This window comes from Struthio camelus, chromosome Z, assembly GCF_040807025.1.
Source record: "Struthio camelus isolate bStrCam1 chromosome Z, bStrCam1.hap1, whole genome shotgun sequence".
Classification (NCBI taxonomy): Eukaryota; Metazoa; Chordata; class Aves; order Struthioniformes; family Struthionidae; genus Struthio; species Struthio camelus.
In genome coordinates this window covers 64,011,861-64,036,179 of record NC_090982.1, presented here as the reverse complement: position 1 = coordinate 64,036,179, position 24,319 = coordinate 64,011,861, and the positions used below count along the sequence as shown (strand labels likewise).

Sequence of the window (24,319 nt, the reverse complement as noted above, 5' to 3'; positions counted from 1 at the left end):
TAAATCAAATGGCTAATCTTGCAGACAAAGGAAAGGGGAACTCTTGATCTAGTGTTTAGTTTCACATAGCTGTACTTTCAACAGATTAATCATTCTAGAAATTCTTCTCATTGCTACTAGCAGTACTTCTTGGAAGCGTTTCCTCTTTGATATTTAAAACCTATTTAGGGCATTAACTTTGAGATTCAAAGGCAGCTTCTCCACCAAAACCTTTTTTCCTCATGTAGACCGACTGTGGCAGACAACTGAGGCAAAGATCTGTGGCTCTTGCTGATTTGTTCCCCGCCAGCCTGTACGCAGAACATGGGAGCCATTTATTTGCCCTCTGATTTCTCCGAGCTGCTCCCTTCAGTACAGACCAAAAATCATCCTTTCCTCCAAACTAAAGCGAAAAGTTTTGCGCAAGTTATACTGTATCTACCAGGGATCAGCTTACACTTTTACTCAGTACACAAAAGCTGCAGTAAGGCTGGATCTAGGAACAAAAACGAAGAATCCTGTAAAAATCTTTGCAGCTGCCAAGCTCCCAAGCAGCAGGGAACGTGCCGGCTAGAAGGCAGCGCCGGAACTCGCCGTGTGCTGCACGCTGCCCTCCCGGCCGGCTCTGAGAAGGCCCTGCCAGCGTGGCAGCCCTGCGGGGCGGCCGGCGCGCAGGCCGCGCGCTGCAGGCCGAAGCGTGCGGCCCCGGGCGCCCCGAGCAGGGGCTGCGGCGGCAGCGGCCGGAGGAAGGCGGGCAGGGCGGCGCACGAGGGACGGGCGGCACCTTCTCCTCGTCTCGTTCTGAAGAACCGGGTCGCAGCGGCTACCGGACCGCACCCAGCGTGCGGCAAGGGCCAAGAAAGCCCCAGTGGCCAACTAGCGCTTGCACGGATAACAACTGACCACAACGGCCCAAGGTAACGGGCAGGACGCAGAAGCCGAACCCCGGCCGGCCGGGCAGGCGGCGCGGCCCTCCCGCGGGCAGCGCGCCGGGCAGGCCTCCGCCGCGGCGCAGGCCGGGCCGGGCCCTCCGCGCCGCCCTCCCGCTGGGGGCCACCACCGGGCCGGCGGCGGAGGGGGGGAGGAGCCATCCCACCGCCCCCCCCCCCCCGGCGCGGCAGTGAGCCGTTCCGGCGGCTGCGGACGTGGCGCATCCCTTGTGCCCGCCCCTTCCGCTCTAGGCGCCTGCGCGCCTGCGCCGGGGTGCGCGCGCGAGGCGGCGGCGGCGGCGGCGGCGGCGGCGGCGGCGGCGGCGGCGGCGGCGGCGGCGGCGGCGGGTCCTCCTCTCCCCCTCTCCCCCCGCCCAAACCGCGCCTGCCTAGCGGAGAAGGATGAGGCGCCCCCGCGGCGGGGGAGGCGGCCTCGGCGGCTCCTGAGGGCCCCCCCGCGCCCGGGCCCGCTCCCCCGGCCCCGGCATGGAGGAGAAGTACAGCGGCCAGGCCTTGGCCGCCGGCGGCGTGCTGGGGCCCGTGGATGTGCCCAGCGCCCGGTAACGGCCGCGGGGGGAGGGGGCCTCGGCCCAGCCCCGCGCGGGGGGAGGGGGGTCCCGGTCCCGTCCTCCCCCTCCGCCGCCGTGGGCGCTGCCCTCGGCCCTGCCGAGGCGCTGGGAGCGGGGCGGCCTTTGCGCGGTCCGCTAGGGCCCGCGGTGCCGGGGAGGCGGGAGGGTGCCTTCGCCCCGCCGTGCGCCCCTTCCCTGCGCGGGTCGGCAGCCCAGAGCGGGGTTAAATGGGCGCGGTCGCTCAAGGTGCCTGTTGTCTTCCCTTTTGCAGGCTGACTCGGTATATTGTGTTGCTGTGCTTCACCAAGCTTTTAAAGGCCTTGGGGCTGTTTGAAGCTTATGATCTTCTGAAAGTGGTCCACCTTGTACAGTTTATCTTTGTAGTAAAGCTGGGGTGAGTGCGCTTATGGCGAAGCCGTGTATGCTCCACTTGCAGCCTCTTTTGTCTGTGTAATTTTTTGTCTGTGTCAAACGTATACTTTGCATTATATTTTGTTTAGATTAGTTGGGGAGGAAAAGGCGTGGTGGTGGATTCATTAAATGTTCTGATCCCAGTGTTTTTGCTTCTTACGCGTGCTCGCTATAATTTCAGAAACTTCAAAGTCTGTGCTATTTTGAGTAGATGATGCTGTGGCAGTTCTGAGCACAGGAAGCTCAGCTGTGTCCAAATTTTCTTATGAAAATTATAGAAGACAAGTTTTCTTCTTTATCATTTACATTTCTGTAGTTCCTGTGAGCTTCAACTGCCATCTTTCCCTGATTGGCAACTAAAGTGTAGAAACTAATATCAGGTATTACAACATCAGCGTTTGCCAGCAGGCAGACACAGTCGTGCTTCACGTTCAGCTGATGCATTGTGGAAGGCGTTTCTGTAATAAACTTGGCAGAGTTGTCTATCACATTCTTCCCATTCATTTAAATTTTTGTTTACATTTCTAGGCTTCTCACTTGAGTGTTCCTAAACACCATAGCTTTTTCTCCCTTTCACTTGTCCTTGGTCATAGTTGAGAAAGGAACATGTTCTTTCATGCCATTTCTAGCAAGACTGTGTATTCAGTGTTCCGTATATGGAGAAGCTTTAGGGTATATCTATCTCGCCAGTTAAAATGTAGTATTAGTATTGTAACCGCGTTTCTCCTCAGGACTTTTCTATCTGAGGAGATCAGTTATTTTGGTCTTTGTAAATCATGCAAAAAACTCTGACTGGCTATTTTCTGAAGAATTTCTGTGTAAAATTGACCAGAACTGAAATTCACCTACGTGAACTTTTTAATTGATACTTGATATAAGTAAAGTAGTAGGGAGAATACAAATAGTGAGTGTGATCAGTGTTGTCTTTTAGTGGAAAACATAGAGGTAGCTGTTTTGTAAATTGAACCTGATGTGAGAAGGGAAGGACTTAGTTACTTAGAGCTGATCTGAATAAAAAGCTGTTTGCTAACATACTAACAGAGAAAATCTTCTCCTTTTAACAGGTCTGCATTTTTTATGGTTTTGTTTCAAAAACCATTTTCTTCTGGAAAAGTGGTAACGAAGCGTCAAGTGAGTTGACATATATGTAATAGTCATTCACATCTTTGTGGATGTTCTTGATGACATGGCTCTTACCAGAAATTGCTCAGAAAGTGGGGGAAAAGGTTAATCCCTTTGGAAAACATGGCTGCAATTTCCAGAAGTGTTTAACTAATTATGCTGTAAAAAATGATCTGCGTTTTTAGGTTTGTCAGCTGTCATGCAAATAGTTGACAGTGTGGTGAAAAGGTTGGTCTCTGATTCCCCACAAGCATCTGTTTTGAGAATAGGATTTCGAAAAGGAGCTTTTTCTGTCTATTCAACAATTCCAAAATGGCAAATTCTGGACTGTCAGAATGCAGAAGTGCTCCAGTTGTGCCTCCTTCATGAGAAACTTCTTTTGCATGCTGCGTTGTATTGAGGGCCCAGCCTAATTGATCTTCAGACCTGTGTTGAGATTCCAGTCTGCAGAGAAGTCAGACTTGGGCTTGAATGGGACCCTGCTATTTGAAAGAAATAACCTTTCTCTTCTTTCACCTGTTCCCTGTTTATCGTGTTTATGTGCAGTTGTGTGCACAAAAACTTTATACGTACACTGATAAGAGCAACCATTGTGCATGCTAAGTAGGGAGAATCTGAAGGACGGCCTCGGAACGTTCCCAGTGTTAGCTGCTTGTATGTTTGATGTTTTGGCAGAGCTTTAAAGTGTGAATGGAAATAAATCGCATCTTTGATTTGAATTCAGAAAAATATGTCTGTTTAGGCTTTTGGTTTTGCTAGAAAGTTTTAAATTCTAGATTTTGAAGGTGTGATATTTGTTGTAGGCACCTTGTCGTCTTAAATGTATTTCCAAAGGTTAACTCTTCAAAAACTTGCATTTAAAGTTTGCCATGTATTGAATAGTCCCAGTTATATTACAAATTACTTCCTGCGGAAAGAATTAAACACACGCATAAATATTTGGAGATTTAAGGTCTTAGTCTCTTTATCTTGGATGTTTTAGCTAGCATTGTGCGTATTTATCAGCTACATACAATATATTACAAAATAAACAGTTTGTCGTAGAGACTGAAGAACTGTGATCATTTGCCTGTCTAAAAGGCTGGGGGTTGTTTGTGGTTTTTTTTTTTTTTTAAAGAGATCCCAAACCATACTATAGAGCCTAGTGCATAGAACCTGATAGGAAAGAAGAAGAAAAAACTCTGATTTTTATTTTGTCCAAACAAACTTAACCTACTTGGCAAAGTAGGCAAGAGGGGGATAATCGTACTCAAAATGCTGCAGACTTTGCAGGGCATGTTTTCCTCTCCAGTTCAGGAGCCACTGTTCTAAAAGAATGTTAACAACAGGATGTTTATTTTGAAACTGGAGAAAACGTTAATGAAATATCTTTCTCTTGCAGTGGATCAAAATTTTTAAGCATGCCGTTGTGGGATGTATCATTTCACTCTTGTGGTTTTTTGGCCTTACTCTTTGTGGACCACTAAGGTAAATGTGTATGGTAAATAATGCTTTATCTTTTTAAGCTAATTTTTGTGACCTGTCCCTGTGTTGCCTGTTGTTTTTCATTTTGTATCTGTCAGCCCGTGATGCCAGCCACTTGCTTGCGTTTTTGAATTTTAAAATGGCATTTGTGCTTTTTCCTGTGAATGCTGTTCTACTTGGAAAGAACTACATAGAAAGATCTTATTATTCTCCTCATCCTTTCTTTGCCAAGATGCCAGTGACGTTCTTGATAGTGCTTAAATTATTGATATGACTGATTCAATAAGATTACTGCCTAATGTGCTGACTGTGGTTTTCATTGTTTCCCTAGTCTCATCTCTATAGTCACACTTGTTTACTTAACTGTTTGAAATCCATGAGTTGGCAGCTAGTGATAGCAGTGTGCATTACTGTGTCAGGTGACTAGAATTCATTTCCTCATTTGTTGCAGGACCTTGTTTTGGTCTCTGATCTTTTGCCTCTGCTGTGTTGCAATTGAGTAGCATTTGTGCAAATACTCCAAGTAAAATCACTTGTGGTATTTGTTAGCAAGGCTGACTGAATTTTATCATAACAACAAAAGAATAATGATAGAGTAGCAAAAACGAAGGTTAACAGTTTAGAAAAGTGAGAGAATGTAAGTAGAGCCTTAAATGATGCGTTTTTTCAAATCAAAACTTTATCTTTGGCACAGGAGAAGGCATACCTAAGTATAAGAAGACTTCTTTAAGAAGTGCTGTAGTATCTTTCTGACTGCTGATAGTCTCACAAACAGAACCTGTGACACAGTCCCTAGTAGGCTTGTATTGCTATAGTGAAGAGAATGGCAGAAGCGTTTAGTAAACTTGACAGAGATTGTTACTTCTGTGTTCTGCTCTGGAAAGCTGTCAATACAGCTTGTCGGTTGGTCATTGCTACCTGGAGGAGACAGCATGCAAGTCAGAAATTCACAGTTTTAGCCATTAGGAGGTTCTGAGGGTGCATAAACTACTGGACCATCAACACCTCAATAGGCAGAATGTAATGTAGCAGAACAGGGCTTCTTTTCTGGGGGAGCCAGAAAGTAGAAACTTTGGTTTACAGGTGGTATTGTCATGGGAATATTAATTTCACCTTGAGAAAGTTATCATCTTGTGGTACATAAAGAGATTACAATTTAAAGTAATCCATAAATGAGTAACTGTAATCTGTTACTTGAGCCTAGGGCATTCTCTTTGTGACGTGTCTGGCTGTCACCAGCAAGATCTATTTCTGTTGGAAGCTTTGGATTTGCAGTTATTCTTTCAAATATTTTAAACTTCCTGTAGAAAATGCAAGTTAAATCTCTGATTTCCATTTCACTGAATTTTAGGTAAAATAATATATATTAAGTTTGTGCAGCAACATCCTTGTAAATGGGCATAAGTGCTTATGTCTATCTTTTCTTTTCTTTTTTTTTTTTTAATAGGACGTTGTTGCTGTTTGAGCACAGTGATGTGGTTGTGCTATCACTCCTTAGTGTTCTGTTCACAAGCTCAGGTGGAGGACCAGCAAAGGTAAATATATATACTGACATAAGTAAAAGCTGTTGTATGCTATAAGTACAAGTATCTTTACCCAGAACAAACAGTATTTCAGACCTACATTTATAAAAACTGCAATTTTTAGTTTAGGAAGTGATGAAGTTACAAGATGTACTATTTGAAATAAGAAAGATGGCATACTCTGAGGGAGAAGGAGTAGGTGAAGCTGTTTAAGATCCATGACAGACATGTGAGAAGGGTTTTTTTGTTTGTAGGCAGAAAAAAACCTTGAATGTGGGTGTTCTTGTTCTTTGGGGGGGTTTTTTGTGCTTCAGCATTCTTTGTACAGGGATTTTGGGTTCAAGTTGACAGAAGGATGTACGTACCTGAAGTGGTCTTGGCCTTGAGGCACTAAAGTCCAGGACTGAAGCCTCCAGATTCTTGCCTAGACTCTTCAGTGTTCTGTGGCTTTCCACATACATACACTTTTTTTTTCTGCCAGAGAGTTCTCTGATTAAGTTCTGCCTGAGCCTGTCTCTGCTGAATTCTTGGCCCAAATCTTGCACTTAATCAGAGATCTATATATGAGGCATCCTTTACCTGAGTCCCATTACATGTTCAGTTTTATAGATATTCTCTAATTCTGCCTAATGAGCCCTAAAGGTAGTGAGCTCATCCCAGCACCTAGGAGCCATGGCCACTTTCACTCAAAAATAGTAATAGTTGAAGGAAGCTACCTTAAGATATCATATACCAGAGACTAGAGTATTGCTGTGTAAGAGGCAGTCTATCTTTGGTGCTGCCCCAGGTTTTTTGAAAATCTCTGTATTGTAGCTTCTGTTGGAATGCCCTAACCACTTGTAAACTGGACTTAGAACAAAGTGAGTGGCAAAATCCTCCACTCTTTCTGATGCTCTAACAAAAAAAAATGTTCAGGGCCTCCCACATAAAACTATGTAGAAGATATCTATTTCCAACCAGATGCTCAAACAATAAATGTAGGACTTTGAAGAGGTTCTTTGTCAATCTGTATCTTAGCAGCTTACACTTGCTAGCTAAGCTGCACATCTAGTAAGGCCAAAAGGAGGGAATGATAACCGTACCTTCTGAATGTTTAAGCTTTGTGAAGTCATCTAAAAGCTAAAGGGAGGTCAGCTGACTTTCTGAAACAAGAGTGTGGTAGCTGTATTCGACTTCAGATAAATTATCGCAACTATAGTTTTTAGCTGTAGATCTCAGCGTTTTGTGAAGATGGTAAATATGAAAATTGTGATATTCTAAGTCAGAGTGGTGAAAGCACAGGGAGCTGGGCTCCCTCTTCCTTTCCTGCAGGACAGCACTGAAGAACTCTGCTTCCTCGGAGCATTTGCACAGTGCTCTAGCCATTGCCTCCCATTGGACAAAATTTGACACTTGCGCCACTCTTAAGCTGAGACTTGTTTATAGCCCCTTGATACCACCAAGTATTAAACCATCAGGCTGAAGCAGCTATCTGTGTGTTCTGGCAGAGGTACACCATGAAGAAGGAAACTCCTTAACACACAGGAGACTTCATAACATACAGTCTCCTAACTCGTTGCAGTGGTGGTTTGCCCCAACTTACCTGGCAAATCTGAAAACTTTAAATTAGTATAAAATCATATTGTCAAGGTCACTTTTTCCAGAAATGTTTTTTTCTTTTGTTTCTCTTATTCAACCGAAACATGCTTACCTTGATCAGGAAGGAGGGAACTCTCTTCCTGGAATCTTTAACGCTGATCAATTACAGCATGCCATCAAAATGTTTTGTTTTTTCCAGACAAGAGGGGCTGCTTTTTTCATCATAGCTGTCATCTGCTTATTGCTTTTTGATAATGATGATCTCATGGCTAAAATAGCAGAACATCGTATCCTTTCTTGTTATGTGTGGGGAGAATAAAAATCTTAAATGACAACATCTGTCAAAAGTGTTGTGTTTATGAGTACAGGAGCAGGGAGAACAGAGTGCTAAGTTGAATGCACGGAGTTAAATATGCATATATTTTCCTTGAGAGGAATCCTCACTTGCAAGACTGCTACACCGTAAGATTTTACTCCTATATCTAAAAACTCCTGATATTTATAGCCAATTGAATGGCACTGGTTACTTTCGTGATAAAATCTATAACTGTGTTCTAAGTTAAGTGGTAGTTATAGAACCCTTCCCTGTTTGCTCATATCAGACCACTTAGGATCGCTAGAAGCGTTCTTGGTCAGCTTTCTTCTTGGAGAAATTCTAGAAATAATGACTATTGCCTAATGTCTTCAGTAAATGGTTAGCTGGTCTGGCTGGCAATCTTTCTGGTATATCCAGAAAGATAGTTTTGTGCTCTTATTAATATGGTAGTTGTCTCAGTTCAGCCGCTAGTCTGAAAAGTGATGTGAAATAGCCTGCAATAGCTTCAGCAACAATGGAGTCTGAACTGCAAATGGAAGCTGACTAACTTGCTTCTTAAGCCAATGAGTAAACTGGAAGTTGTTCAGAAGTAACTTTCCAAAAGGTCTTCTCATAGTTAGGTATATTGGAAAAAAAGTGGTGCATCTAAGGATGAACAGTAACACCAAAGCCCATAGCTGATAGCAAGGTGAAGGTAAACTTCTCAAGGATGAAAAGAGCATGGAATTGCAGATGCAGGTGTTATATTCAGAAATAACTTTGATTAATCAACTGAGTTTTCAGTGAGTAAATTCATTGTTAAAGTGCTCTCTAGTTGATTTCTGAGAAGCTATCATTGCTTCAATATTTGCTGGATTGCGCTTGTTAATTAGTCTAACTTTCTAAAGTTTAAATATTTATAAACCCAGAATAAATGATCACATTTTAGATACTTCACTGCTATAATGCTTTTAGTGAAAATGAATCTAGCTTTTAATGCTATTGAATTTATTCTTCTACGTCTAGTTGCCTGAATTAAAGTAAAGTCATGTATCATGACTATCTTCTATGCGCTATTTGAAGAGATTCTCCCTTAAGATTTTAAAATACTTAATTTTTTCAAATACTTTTAATATTTATGTGTTGTGGAAATATTTTCTTCCTCTCTGAACTTTAGTTCTGTGGTCTTCTGCTACCTGTATCTGTTCTTCGGTTTAAAAAAAAAAAAATCAAAATAAAATTCTTCCTTAATTTTTTTTATTTAGCTGAAGGGCACCATGACAGTGCTCTTACCCATGTTCTGTATACAATCATTGCTTTCCTGGGTGTTGCAGATCACAAGGTAAATAACTTCTTGTATTTTAGTTGGCCGTTATTTATCCAAGTTTTATTGGTAGGAATTCCACCGGCTCAGAGTGGGGAGTTAAGCCAAGCTGAATCAGAACCAACAAGAAAGTTCAACATACGCCATATACCCCAAATAGAGCCAGCACTGTGATTTTTACATCTTTATTGGATAAGAACCACTTCAATTTTAGCTAAACCCAAACTGGGAATCAACTGAAATGCATAGCAAGCCAAACCGTACAATAAACAATGTTTTGTTGCTGCTGCTTTATTCTTTCCCAGTCTTTGCTTTACATTAGGGGCCTGTATTTGAAGGCAAAGATTCTGGTACTTCTGTGTCTCAATAGTGCAAGCCCATTATAGTTGATGGGATGAGTAACTTAGTATCAGAATCTTACTGTGTGTGATTGATGTGGGTGTTTGAGCTTGTCTGTTAAGTTAGTCTTGTTGCTAAAGTGAGTGTATTGGGGACTGAAATGAGGAGAAAAAAAAAAACACACTTTCTCAGCTGCTACAGATATTAATGTGAAAATAAGTTAGATATTTGAGTGAGATCCTGGTTAACTATGCACAGAGCAAGTGTGATCTAAGAGTGACAGGAGGCTGTTTCTGTGTGTGGAGTGTCTTGTGATTCATGTATGGAAAAATTTTGAATGAAAATGTTGCAAAGTAGTATCTGAGGGTATGTATAAAGGTAAGCGAATGAAAAGGTTGTGAAAGTATTAGAGAAAGGCTGAAGTGACATGACATTTTTGAGCTTAACATAGGCTTTCAACACTGTTTTTAGTAGAAGATTGGAAACAGAGTTCTGTGTGACTTGTCTTTTTCCCTTTTCTGGCAGTTACCATGTATGCCAGTTAATATTATTGAGAGTTTTAAGCTTCAAGTCATAGTAGACTATTACAAATAGCGCTGAAGCATAAGCATGTCTGCTGTATTGCTGTTTTTAACCAAAGAAAATACTCTTGTCTTTGCTTTTTGTTGATAAGGAAAGTGTGTTGTTATTTTTTTTAAATGTAAGTATTAGGGTTTTTTGGAGTGAGGTATTTAGCTCATAAGAAATGCTAATAGGATGCCTTCGTTTCCAGGGAGGAGTGCTGCTTCTGGTACTGGCATTGTGTTGCAAGGTTGGTTTTCACATGGCTTCCCGAAAGCTCTCTGTAGATGTAGGTGGAGCCAAGCGTCTACAAGCTTTGTCTCATCTTGTTTCCGTCCTTCTGTTGTGCCCATGGGTCATCGTCCTCTCTCTGACAACAGAGGTAATACAGCAAGTACACATTAGCAAACATAACTCATTTTCTGTAATGTTTTGGCTTGTGAAGAACAACTTAAATCTTTCCTTTAGAACATCTTTAAGACTACCAAGAGTTGTGATCTTTGCTTTTCTAATAAGCTCTGCGTTTGAAATTGCTTTTCTGTATTTGGTGCGCATCTTTGCATGGTAACTTTATTTCCTCTTTCTAGCTTCAGACATTATATTTTGGATTCTTTGACTAACGTTGCACGAGGATTAATGATCGTATAAATACAGGACTCTTTTTTCCTGAGGAATATATATTGTAATTTAAAGACACGTTCATTATGCCTTCCTGCTTAGGGAGAGTAAACCAATGCAGATATATTTCTTTTAAGCAAATGAAAGCATTTGAAATAAGCTACTGCAGTGCTCCTTAGTTATATGTATCTTTCTATAGTCTGAATGTTGATTTTTCTCTGATTAAAAATATTAAATTATTTTGAATAGCAGTATTTGTGCTGATGTACTGTTGAAAGTATTTATAACGAAAGTGCACTAGATTTAATGCTGCATATACAACTGATCTAATGGTGAACAATCCTGTTTGAAATATGTTTTTTGTTGCAGAGTAAAGTGGAGTCCTGGTCTTCCCTCATCATACCTTTCATAACAGTCATCTTTTTTGTTGTGATCTTGGATTTCTACGTGGAGTCTATATGCTCTGTCAAGATGGAAGCTTCCAAGTGTGCTCGATATGGATCCTTTCTCATTTTCATTAGTGCACTGCTTTTTGGCAATTTTTGGACACATCCAATAACAGACCAGCTTCGAGCTATGAACAAGCCACCATACCATGAAAGCACAGAGCACGTCCTTTCTGGAGGAGTGGTAGTGAGTGCCGTTTTCTTCATTTTATGTACGTATTCTTATTTATCTTTTAATAAATATGTTAAATTTGCCCATATTACTGGGAACCCATTCAGAAAATGACTCTGGTCAAAATTCTTTTGAATGAGTTTTTATGGATTTCTTTGAATAGGTGGGCATGCAACTTCTGTTCTGTTTTGCTGCCTACAAAAAAGGAATAGATCAGATCTGTTTCCCTGTGGAAGTGAGGATCTAATCTAATGGTAAACCTCCAGATGAGGTTGATAATCACTTTGCTGCCTTAATATTACATGTAAGCTTTGAACACTTGCATTATAAAATTGCTGTGAAGCTTAGAAACAGGACAAAAACTTCAATACGTTTCCTTGCAGCTGCCAATATCCTGTCCTCCCCCTCCAGGAAAGGGCAGAAAGGCACCCTTATTGGCTATTCCCCTGAAGGCACTCCTCTGTATAACTTCATGGGTGATGCATTGCAGCAGAGCTCTCAGTCACTACCCCGGTTTATTAAAGAGTCACTGAAACAAATCCTTGAGGAATATGATTCCAGACAGATCTTCTACTTCTTGTGCCTAAATCTGGTAAGTGCATGCTTTCTTCCAAACCTAATTGCATAGCGCAGTAAGAAGAGTGGCTCTAAAATTTCCCATGTTTGTTTGTTTGTTTGTTTGTTTTTTAAGTGACCCTTGATACAGTAGTCTCACTAAATGGAATCTTAAAACAGGAGATTCTTATGCCAATCTTACTGTAAGTGGCAGGGCTGATTGATTTGTTGTCACAAGGGGATGCTGATTTTATGTGTAACTCCTATACCCGTAAGTAAATACTCGTATAATGATTAGAACAGTAGGGTCTCACTCAAGATTGAGGAATCTCAATGTTTACCAGCAGATAACCTGAAACTAGTGAGGCCTTCAAGGATGGGGAAAACAAAACAGTACAGTGGGATTGAGTAGTGTCATTTTTGGAATAGCCTTTTATTTCTAGCTTCTCTTTCTCTTTCTTTCTTTCTCTCTCTCTCTCTCTCTCTCTCAAATAGGAAAAAGATCATGCAGCAAGCAAAACTGATAGGCTCTTATAGTAATTTTCCAAGAAAATAGGGGAGAAAAACTTGAAGTGTCTGTTATAACTTACAGAATTGCATTATGGAAACTGAAAGATGGGAAGGAAGAAAGGAAAGTTTAAGTTGATAGGCAGATCAATTAATAAAGAATAATTAAAACATACTGGAAGAAATATGTATTAAAATGTTTCCTTGCATACCCTTCTCAAAACTAATTACTAAGATTTAAACAGTCAACTAATCAGCGAAGACATTTTTTTCCAGAACAAGCTGTTAAATAATAACTGGAAATAACTTTAACTGCATTTTAATAAAATGACTTTCTGAACCCTTCTCGCTGATTCATGATCCATAGCAGAATTGATAGTCATTTGGATATAATGTGTGAATTTGCTGTAAACAGTGCTTGCTTTTTTGAGGGCTCCAAAATCATTATTAGATAAGACAATATTGAACTTTCCTATGCAAATAAATCAGAGGAATACATTATTGACAACAATTAATTTGGTCAGTTGTTGGCATTTCTAAATTACTAATTATTTCAGCTACCCTGCTGATGTGAGCAATTATTTGATATTCTATCTCTCTTGATAATTTGATATTATATCTGTCCGCATAGAGTGCTTAGGCTAGTGTAACAAGTGAAGAGCAACTACCTTCTTTTAAGTATTTATAACTTGACAGGATGTATACTTAAAAATCATGGAAAAGGTGTTTGTATTTTGTAGGAGATAAAAATCTCTCATCTTTAGGGGTTAGGTTTTTTGGTGTTTTTTTTTTTTTTAGCTCAACTAGATCTTTTTTTCTTCATTTAACGATTTACAGAGGCTTTTAAAAATGAGCCTGTAAGTAATGACTTCCAGGCTTCCAAGTAGCTGTGATAATTACACCAGTTTTGCCCTTCCTAATTGATTGTTTCTGTAGACAGTGTAAGTGACATAGTTGTATAGATAGTGTTGCTTTTATGCTAGTAATAGATATAGTCAGAGTTGTTACATTGTTGCTTTGCACCAGGAGGTGCTGGTTTGTTAAGGTCTCCGTAAGAAAGGCACTCAGATTCTGTAAAGAATCTCATAAAATTCCATTTATTAGAGCTGACACTATCAGAAAAAAGAGGATTAATATGGATAATCTCACATCCCTTCAGGGACTAGGAACCTCAAGTTGCGCAGTACCCATCAGGGCGCAGCATGCCAGGCGGATCTAGTCATCGAAAGGTTATTCCATTTTGGCCTTTTAAGCTCTCATAGGATTTTCTTAATAAAAAACAATGCTATTAATTTCTACTGTCAAACGAAAAGGATGTTCCCATGAGAAATTGTTGCTGGACTTTTAGATAAAGACAAGGACAGGCAGGTGGTGTAATCACAAGTACCAGGTGGGAGCTGCCTACAGGCTCCCTCATTACAAATAGCCAGCTAAGTTTATCCGGCGGCCAAGGGTTGTGTGCAGTACAACACAGGCCTGAAGGCTCAACTGTATGTGCAGCATAGCACAGCACAGGCCTGTGCCTGCTCAAACTAACTGTTACGTGGGTCACTAATTTTTCAGTGCACACTGGTTTCCTGGTTAGGGTCACTACAAGTATCTAGTAACAGAATGCTTACACTGCACAGTGCTATTTGCAGTCCTAAATGAAAATATGGGTTTTCTGTTGTAGCAGGTTGTTTTTTCAGGTCTAAGGCTTTGGGGGGGGTTGGTTCAAAAATGTCTCATTGAATGTCTCATTATGTACTTGGAATATATTACCAATTTGGTTTGGAGGAAGAAGAAAATGGTTTAGAAATATTTTGAACAATACCTTTGAAAGCTAGCAAGTGTCCTTTGAAAGAGCTTCATGGCAACTACCAAGACATTCAATTAGAATGTAATCCTCAGAGAAGAACTCAAACCTTTTTTCATTTTAGGCGTTCACTTTTGTGGAGCTTTTCTATGGAGTGTGGACCAATAGCCTTGGTCTTATTTCTGATGGATTTCACATGCTTTTTGATTGTTCTGCTTTAGTGATGGGGCTTTTTGCAGCTCTAATGACAAGATGGAAAGCAACTCGCATATTTTCCTATGGGTATGTATATTAACTTTTTTAAGGACTATCTGAAAAGTTTTCTACTTATTCCTTCTCAAAATGTCCAGCTATAAGGATATTTTCAGGATGCTTTAATGATGCGTCTTTCTTGCATGGTGTTTTTCTTTTTCTTTTTTTTTTTCTTTTAAACTATTTCTCTTTTCTTTTCCATTCATGTTGATAGCAGTGCCCTCTTACCCCAGGCAAAAAAGTGTTCTGAAGTCTTAGCACTTCATTAGCATTAAGCTCTACAAATAAAACTTTATCACTATGAATGTCATTTAGCAGTTCTCTCTGTATATATGTGTGTGTGTGTGTGTCGAACAAATACATGTTTTAAATCAATGTTGGGACACGGGGATTTTGCTTCCGCTGAAATTCTCAAATTGTGTGACTAAATTCCATAGACATGTAGTAGTTTGAAGCCCTAAATGTGCAATGTATACTTAATATATTATTTTTAAATGAAGTATTTACGTTGTTGAAGCTTTGTACTATTAGTGCATGGGCAGTTGCAAGCTAGCCACCTTGGGGCAGAAACATGGAACCTAGAAATTAACGCGTGATTTTGTGGCATGGAGGCGGGGGGACAATCTCAAAGTTCATAATGCTGTATTAAATGTATTATAACTTTGAAACTTGTTCAAGGTAGCTATTCTTCATTCTGAAATGTGTGTGTATATATATGTGTTTTGCTTTCAGGTATGGGCGTGTAGAAATTCTCTCTGGATTTATTAATGGACTCTTTCTAATGGTAATTGCTTTCTTTGTCTTCATGGAATCAGTGGCCAGACTGGTAGATCCTCCAGACATAGATACAAATATGTTAACGGTAAGTTTTATCATTCGGTTTGAACGTCGCTTTGTACTTAATGGTTTGTTTATGTTCATTTAAAAAAAAAAAAGAGAGAGACTTAAGTTGCTTACCTAAGAGACCTAAACTATACTTTGACTTTTTAGCATATAGTTCCAATGTTCCAATTTTAAAATCCAAACCATATTTAGTTTTAAAGCATGAAACATATAGAAGTGAATTTAATTTAATTTTAAAAGTTAAATTGATCTTTTTTTTTCCAAGGAGGTTACAGCTCTAATCTTTTTAGATGTCAACCTTTCTATAGTGAAAGGTGCTAAGGAAATAATCATTCTGTACAAGACTAAATTTAATTTCTGCTGTTAGGTGTGTCAATGTCAATTATTGCAAAAATACGTTTGCACTTACCTGCAATTGAGATACCTCAAAAATCAGCTAGAACTCAGAAAGTTATTCTGTGTGTGTTACTGTGACATAAACAATCATGGAGCGGTCAGTAGCCAACCTTAACTGCACCTGTGACTTGCTACCTTCCACAGCCTCTTAAGGGACTCCACTAAAATTTTTAGGCCTCCATATCCGTTCCTCCGAAATGCGGCCATTCACTTCCTTCACCCGCATTGCTTTACAACGTGGAATTCTGCAAGTCCAACCCTTCATTTTTCACACTTTCAGTTCCACTTGTTTTCTCCCCCTAAATGCATGAATTTGTGCTGTCTTGCTCTCTTCAGTAACAGGAAAAGATTTTTGTGTAGGTAATACTAGACGTATGCATTGCTGGAGTCTAGGCCTGGATTCCTTCCTCCTTCCCCCCCTGCCATCTTTAATGTTTGTTGTTCTCACTATTGGGTTTCCCCCCACCTTTGGCAGGGCTCAGGCTGTGGAGTTTTTTTACTGCTTCTACATGAATTCTGTCTGTATATCCAAGGAAAGGTGTAATAGCCCCAAGTTGGACTCTCTGAACTCCTTTATTAGCTGGAATTATTCTCTTGCACTTTGCTAGTTTTTTTGAGAGAGCGATAGAAAAATATGCAGACAAATAAAAAGAGCGACTCACCCTATAAAGCAGCAGTTGTTATCGTTCCTGTATAATCTTTTCATTTTGTGCAAATGAGTGATAAAATACAAACTTTGCTTTGCTCCTGTGAACCATTTTGTCTCTTTCTGGAAACGAATAAAATCAATCACTGCTTCCTAAAAGTAAAGTGGCTACCTTATCCCAGTGTGTTGATAATAGGTTTTGCATTTTGGTGGTTGATACTGGGTGGGTTTTTTGGGAGGATGGAGAGAAACAGGGTTTTTTGTTTTTTGATTTTGTTTTTTTTGAGAGGAGAAGAAAATTCCTTCAAAACAAGCTTGTACAGGAAATTTTGTTGCTGAGGAATCCACATTAGAATAATCCTTCTACTGATGCTAAAATGCTTCCACAGTTTGTTTTAACTAGCTGTATAGTGTCTCAGATTACCTTGTTCTAGAAAATAAACTTGAGCATCTAGGAACATGTGCTGAAGTTAAGGGCATTTTTTTCTCTCTTGCAGCCAGTTTCTGTTGGAGGGCTCATAGTAAACCTTGTCGGTATCTGTGCCTTTAGCCATGCACACTCCCACGGGGCTTCTCGCGGAGCCTGTCACTCGCATGATCACAGCCATTCTCACCACGGGCATGGCCACAGCCATGGGCATGGCCATTCCCACAGTGACCATGGGCACAGCCATGGACATTCCCACGGGCCTTCTGGAGGAGGCATGAATACCAACATGAGAGGCAAGTACAGATTGCTGAATCATAAATAACATAACCTGGGCTTCAGCAGACTTTGATTTTGAAAATTAAACTGAACTATACATGCTGCTTAGAATCTTTCTCCAGTGGTGGTCTGACAACCTTTTAATGTGGCATACAAGAAATTCTCAAACTGTTAATTCATTAATGAATTCATTAATGGTTTGAAGAAACATAAGAAACATAATTTGAAAAAACTTATTTGCACTGCTTTCTCAGATTCTCAGATTTGTGTGGTATTTGTGTTAGTGATTCTTAAGGATAAATAAGGGGGGCGGGGGGAATTTTCCACAGTTGTTATAAACCCTATTGAAAACCTTTGGAAGTCCTTTCTTCTAAGTTCCACCTACAAATGCAAGTGCAACGTCTCTGTCTATAAAGATATTACCATACTTTTAGGTGTCATGTGACAGCTGGTTGCAAAAACACTGGGGGAAGGGATGAGAAGAACAACCACCAAGGCAGACCAGCAATCTAGAATATGTTTCTGTTTGTGGTTCAGAAGATTAGATTGGAAAAAGAATATTTCCCATCTAAAATGGGAAACTAACTGAGAAGGGCAATGTATAAAATCTTTTTCCCTACTGGTTACAAAATATTTACCAAGTATCTCACTTACTAAAATCAATAAAGGAATGAGGTGTTTTGTGTAAGCTTCTCAGAGCTTAAGCATTTTAGCTATAGTCTCATATTTCATTGGTTATTTTACATCAGTCGCAGTTTAGTCGACTCTTCTGTTGTCTTGCATTTTTATAAAGTCTGCTCATCCTCTTACTGTTTCAGCATTCTTTTACATCCTGATACTGAAGAAGCACTAATCTCACGAATGGTTAGAGGTTATTTTTCAGTGTCCTTTGAGTGTACGCTGAGAACGTTGCCATTAAAGCAATATAAAGGATTATTCCTAGCAGCAGCTGATAGACAATCTACTTAAATTGGAACAGAGTTGGAGTATAAATCCAAATGATACATTCATATCTGTCAACATTAGCAGGTCAAAGGATTTACAATGATCTTTTTATCCTCTGTTAAGCATCAGTGAGTCCTGATCCCTCTATCACATATGCTAGATGTTGCAAGTCCCATCAACATTTAAGACTGTATTTGCATGTTTGGCTTAACTGGCAAATGCCTGACGAAATCATTGCGTATAGAGTAAAAATGGTAATTTATACTGATTTGTAGTAAAGCATTAGGACAGCAACTGTTTTCTTTTACTTTTGCACCATGTTAGGCATGTAGAGTTAGTACCATAAACCCCAGTGTTTCCACTAATGAACATAGAAATATATTTCTAAACTTCATTTTAAGAAAGAAATGTTCAACTTAATCACCTAGTGTATTTTGTTTCCAGGTGTATTTCTTCATGTGTTGGCAGATACTCTTGGCAGTGTTGGCGTTATCGTATCCACGATATTTATCCAGCAATTTGGATGGCTGATAGCTGATCCCCTCTGCTCTCTTTTTATTGCTACGTTGATTTTTCTCAGTGTTATCCCACTGTTGAAAGATGCCTGTCAAGTACTTTTGCTGAGGATACCTCCAGAACAGGAGAAAGATCTGCACGCTGCTTTAGAAAAGGTCAGAACCACAGTTTTAAGTGTTTTCATATGCAAACATACAAAGTTATAACTGTTTTAATAATCATTTTGTAACTGAATAATCATTAAACTCGAGTAGTTCAGCATGACAGCTACCTTTGCCTCAGAAAACTTTTTGTCTCATGTTGTCTAAAATCTATTTTGCAGAGAACGGAGAGAATTAAGGGTTGTACTGACGTAAGGGTTGTTTTTTTTTTCTTTTTTTTTCCCCGGAACTAATGGTTTTACTCATTGGCACCATATACTGCCTTTTGCTTTGGGGATAGCTCATGATTTCAGACAAATATGGTAACAAAGTGGGAAACCAAATTAATACTAAAAAAAATAAGTAGCATAGTAATTCCCAAAAGCTAACAGGCCCTTTTTCAACTTTGTGCATACAGTTCAGGCTACAGGATTATATCTTGAGCCTGTAATTGCAGGTTTTCGTATTTGTCCTGTATCTTGCTGGACATGCTGACTCACAGTGGGTGAGGTAGCAAAAGCAAAATGAAAAAGGAATTGTAAAAACAGCTGTAGTCTTTTCTCTTCCTGTCTGCTGTGCCAGGGTGTACACTTTACAGCAGCATTTAGCCCTCGTTCTTGGCTCATCTGAAGTTCCTGCCCTGAATCCCATTGCAGACCTCAGTACAGAGATCTTGTCTGTCAGAAAGCTAGTACGAGCTCTTTGAGGATGCCATCAACGAGAGTTGGCAAGGAAGACTATCCTGATGTTGCGTGTCATTTGGGAGAGGGGCAGATGAGTTCTTGTCTGCCCAAGGAATAAAAAGTGGAAATTGGTTAGAAGAGACTTGTGTAGTGAAGGGGAAGTGCATTGCAGATTAGGGGTTTACCTTTTGATGAAAGAAGACAGAAAGTAATTCTGCCTTATGAAAAAAATACTTTTTGAGAACAATTGAAGAGTAAGTCCTTAAAAGGTAATAGGAAAAGCATGAAAAAAACCTACATTACCATAAACCAATAAAATCAGTTTTAAAAACATCTTAAATTAGGGGGAAAGACGTGTGTCTGAATTAAGTCTAGCTATGATAACTAAGTAGATGCTTATTCTGGATATTGAGGTAACAGATGCCTTGGAAATGATTAAATGCCCAAAGCAACTTTCTAGTTGCTTCTGGTCTGTCCATTGATGTTACTGTGATCTGTACACTAAATCAGTTTTTCTCTCATCCTATTTAGCATTGCACTCTGCAGGGCTTTTCATTTAGTTTGTTTTTTTACCTCTTATTTTTGACAGTAGCAAAGCGGCCTCCCAGTACTACATATTTCTACAATTTAGCTGGAAAGATGCTTTGCTATGCAACTTTGTTTCCCTGTGAAATATTTGCTAGCAATACTCATATGCATACAGAAGTTTAGACTAGGTTCTTCAAAGTAATTGTTGGTAATGTAATTTCTTTGCAGATTCAAAAAATAGATGGAGTCATATCCTACAGAGATCCTCATTTTTGGTGTCACTCTGCAAGTGTTGTAGCAGGTACAATACATGTACAAGTGATGTCAGATGTGATGGAACAGAGAACTGTACAGCAGGTGAGGTGCAATGGTTTTAGACCCTAGTCATCTGCTACCTCTCCATTTCTTCACTCTGTAACCCTATTTCTTTCACAGACTGAACTGTGAAGCGGCTGTTTGTGATTATTTTTGTAGCTATTAGTTAATGTCTTAGAGCTGATTTCTAATGCTGTACTTCCTTCCCCTTGCCTGCTCTCCTGAGATTATTTACATAAAAAGTTGTTTACTAAAACTTCTGCCAAAACAAAAAATACATCTGTTCCCTCCCCCCCCACCTCCATCTCTCCCTCACCCCCCCCCCCACGTTCTGCTAAAAGTGGCAGTACATCTGCTCTTAGAAAAGGAGGAGTAGGTTGGTTTGGTACTGCAATGCAGGAACTAAATGGGAAATGGGGAGATCTGGATGCTAGTCATGGGTTTATTAGAGGTTTATTAATATGATCTATCTGTCCTGGGTTTCTTTTTTTCTTTCTTAAAACACAAAAGATGTTCATTTCCTTATACAAGGTGCTGAGAATTAGCAGTTATGCTGAAGTCACAAAGCCATGCCCTCTGAAGCTTATCCTGACTTTCCAGAAAATTGACTCTCTGTGATGATAATTTTTTCATCTATAATATTTCAGCCTCAAAATACTGTAAGTTATTGTTATATATAAAGTGTAGTACTAATGTTAACCATACTAACTGTAATACTCAGGTTACAGCTATTCTTAAAGATGCTGGAGTAAACAACCTAACTGTTCAAGTGGAGAAGGAAGCCTATTTTCAACACATGTCTGGCCTCAGTACAGGATTTCAGGATGTCCTTGCAATGACTCAGCAATTGGAATCCATGAAATACTACAAAGATGGTACTTACATCATGTGATATGAAGCTGTGTTCACCAGGGGGGACGTAACCAGGGAAGCTCTGGGATTCCATATTTGTATTTTTTGTCACAAGAACTTGCACATACCTGTACAGAAACAAGTGTACTATATATATGAATTTTTTAAGCATAATATCTTTATTAAGATTGGATCAAGATGCTTTTATAATGGAAATGAGATGGACTAGAATATCTGCTGTATATGTGGAAATAATGGAAATCTTAAATACTCGGTGTTTATTAAACAGAAATCTTGCGACTTGTGGATGAGCACAGATATATTCCATACTTTTTAAGTATGGAACATCATGATTATTTCCTTTGCTATGGGAAATGGAAATAGTTTAGGTTGCAATAGAAACAATCAACTGAAAAATTTTTTTCATTCAAACGTAGCTTGAAGACTCTTTGAATTAAAAAAAAAAATACATGTTTATTATGAGGAGTAAAAATTAAACAATATGAAGTCAAGGTTTTTTTGCAGACTTTGTTATATAGGAATGGAAATATACAGTTTTTATATTACATCTGCATATAAAACTAGTTTCTAAACTTAATTTTACTGCATCAAAGCAAATAGATGTTACCATTTCAAATTTATCTCAATTTTTAAGGATAAAAATCCACCACTCATGTTAACAGCGAGTAATTGGGAGAAATAACAATCGTAGATGCTTTTCTTTTCTTGTACTATTTTTATTTAAGATTCCTGGACAGACTTAGTCAAAACCACTGTGTAAAATAACTGTTTTGTACTTTTTGTATGAATAACTGCAAATGCAATACTTCATGCTTAAAATTAATTCACCAGTAAGCATCCACTTTCTTTCATCCAGCTAAACTTTACCTCTTCAAGACAGAATATTCTGTCACTTACATGTTTTTTTCCTCCCTACAGAGCAGCTAATTGGATGGAGTTCATATTTACAGATTTTTTGTGATAAGTATTTCATAACTTTCAATTGTGCCAAAATCTATTAACTTCCAATGGAAAATAGGTTAAGGAGAGTAACTGGAGAGCAGCTGAGTGACCTGGCAATGCAATCGTTACTACTTGTGGCTTGCTGATTACTAAAATGCTGTTCGTTAGTTGTTTTTTTTTTTTCTTGACTTGTTCAAGATCGGCTATCGGATTAAGCGGCTGAATGACTAGCTAGGCAAAAAGAGAAGAGACTTTCCATTTGAATAGATGACAGGGTTATCTATTCAGGGTTAACCTGATCTAGGTTTAAAAACAAGAAAAGAAAAAAAGCTCAAACTGTACCATAATACAACAGCACGTCTACTGCACTTAATTTTGCCACTGTGTAGTGCCCAAGGGACAACTGACTCCTGGTTTAGAACGCTGAGCTACGCCAGCAGTCTGGGACTTTGGCAAGGTGCTGAAGCAAACTGGAAACTGAGACTTCTTGACTGAAAAGAGAAGAGGAGCGTTTGAGAAAGAATTGTGCATGTTGGGGTCGAAATACTTGCAGAGAAGACAAATCTCCGTCTTTAGGGAGAACCTGTTAACTGGGTAAAAACAGCATAGGTCTTTGGAGGTAGTTATCGTTATATCTGTTAATCTGTCTTCCTGTGCATGTCTTTTCTTCTTCCTGTTTGAAAACCCTTAAGTATTTTCCTTTTAATTCAGCTATCAATTCAGTGACTAGCAAGAATGAGTATATCTTTCATCATTCCATATATCATACTAGTCTTACTCTGTCATACTGTTTTCTTGTTCTGTTATTCAGGATAGATGCCAGAGTTGTTTTAATAAATACTTGAGTTGATGCTAGTGGAGCTCAGTATAGTGATGCAGGAGTCACCTTATTTATCAGATCAGATTCAACAGAGATGCATTTTGAAATGTTCTCTAGCAATTCTGACTCTTGTGATCAGACTGTTTATACAATCTGTAGAATTTCTTAGAGATCTGTTAAACGCGTTTTCATTCCGTTCTCTTCTCCTAGTGCTGTATTGAAATTTATGCAGTGCAGGACAGATTTCTTTAAGGGGTTGGAAAAAACTGTTGTCAGAAAGCTTCTAAAAGTTGCCTTGCTTTCAAGTGACTTATTCTGAATCTTGATTGTTTTAAGTTCCTTCTTAGCAGCTCCTTTCCCAGGCTGGCACTGCAGAACCAGCAGAGTATCTCAGTAGCGGTATGGGAACAAGAAAGCATGTTACTTCACCTGCTGATCTTACTGCATATTCAGCTTGTACAATGTACGGTGTAGGGGGTTGCCCTGGGAACAGGAAATTATTTGTAGTGGAAACTAATGCCTTTTGCAGTAGTTTTCGCACCTTCCCACCTCTAGGAGGCTCAGGTCAGTTGGATAACAGTGCTACAATTATACTTGACTCATAAGAGATCTTTCAGTTTATGAAACCATTTTTTTTCAAACAATAAAGCTTTAGTTAATATTTTTGTTTGCCACTTATGTTTGAGGTGGTTGAAGCAGAACTGACAGTATCTCACCAAACTGAGCATTAGCCCCATCTTGGTCGGTAAATAAAAAGGGTGGTGATTTTTCTTTTTAAATCAAATTATTTTAACATAATTGCTAAGCCTCAATACTTGTCACAGCTTTCTCCAAGCCAATGCAGATTTCCCAGTTCAGCCCCAGGCAATAGGACCCAAAACCAATTAGGGTAGCTGGGAGCATGTTAGATGATCGTGTTTTGTCAGCGAGGATCAGCTATGATGTGCTGCTCTGCACCCTGACAAATGTTGCGCAGCTTTTCAGGTTTTGCCCAACAGGCGCACAGTGTTACCCTGGTTCTCCTGACAGGAGCAGAGCACTACAGTAAGCACAGGCTGCCTTCGGTTAGCGTCCCGGAAGCTCTCATCTGGTGGCCGTAATCCTCCAAAGGCCTTTCTTCAGGCTTCCCCCCGCGATCTATTAGACCTGTGCTGTTTGGGCAGTTGTACAAATCGCAAGTATAGGCCAATTGGAATATTTTAATAAGTACTTCAGTGTGGAAGTTCCTATTCTAGTCCTTTGATCTGTATGCAGACAGTTACAATGAAACAGTTCTGTTTTAAATCAGTTTCATCTTTGAAACTGCAGCTACGAATTGTACATTTGGCAGCACGCAATATGTGTATATACACTGAGAAAAAAAATAAATTTATTTTTCAAGGCTGTTTTAATTTTATGTAGCGCATCGTGACTTCCCTGGATTAAAAACTTAATCGGGATGTAAGTAGGAAAATGCTTTTAAAACGCTTGTGCCTTCGCAGTTCTGCCTTTGACCGCAAGCGCCCGCCCTCGGCCGCACCGACCCGC

The 24,319-nt window shown here is 39.7% G+C and overlaps 1 protein-coding gene across 4 annotated transcripts; it reads left to right on the top strand.

Moving 5' to 3' along the window:
• The first annotated feature begins 196 nt into the window (after nt 1–196).
• Nucleotides 197–24,188, top strand: LOC138064590 (proton-coupled zinc antiporter SLC30A5). 4 transcript variants are annotated; one of them, XM_068927896.1, is made up of 16 exons: nt 197–896; nt 1,749–1,871; nt 2,953–3,019; nt 4,392–4,477; nt 5,922–6,009; nt 7,775–7,862; nt 9,136–9,212; nt 10,306–10,476; nt 11,082–11,370; nt 11,714–11,922; nt 14,312–14,469; nt 15,172–15,301; nt 16,822–17,047; nt 18,420–18,646; nt 20,071–20,199; nt 20,689–21,225. In XM_068927896.1, exons 1-16 carry the CDS (start codon nt 304–306, stop codon nt 20,773–20,775), a joined length of 2,748 nt encoding a protein of 915 aa, XP_068783997.1. In that variant the 5' UTR covers nt 197–303; the 3' UTR covers nt 20,776–21,225. The 4 variants fall into 4 exon arrangements, with proteins under 4 accessions (XP_068783997.1, XP_068783996.1, XP_068783998.1 ...); XM_068927895.1 differs by having other exon boundaries at nt 199–896; nt 20,879–24,188; XM_068927897.1 differs by lacking the exon at nt 197–896 and adding an exon at nt 1,263–1,468 and having other exon boundaries at nt 20,879–24,188.
• Nucleotides 24,189–24,319: the final 131 nt, after the last annotated feature.

Bases quoted from the DNA above. Each gene is read 5' to 3' on its own strand.
- LOC138064590 (XM_068927895.1), top strand. From the start codon at position 304: ATGGGAGCCATTTATTTGCCCTCTGATTTCTCCGAGCTGCTCCCTTCA. The intron at 10,477-11,081 runs GTAATACAGCAA...TTTTTGTTGCAG, and splicing joins TCCTCTCTCTGACAACAGAG to AGTAAAGTGGAGTCCTGGTC. The intron at 14,470-15,171 runs GTATGTATATTA...TTTTGCTTTCAG, and splicing joins ACTCGCATATTTTCCTATGG to GTATGGGCGTGTAGAAATTC.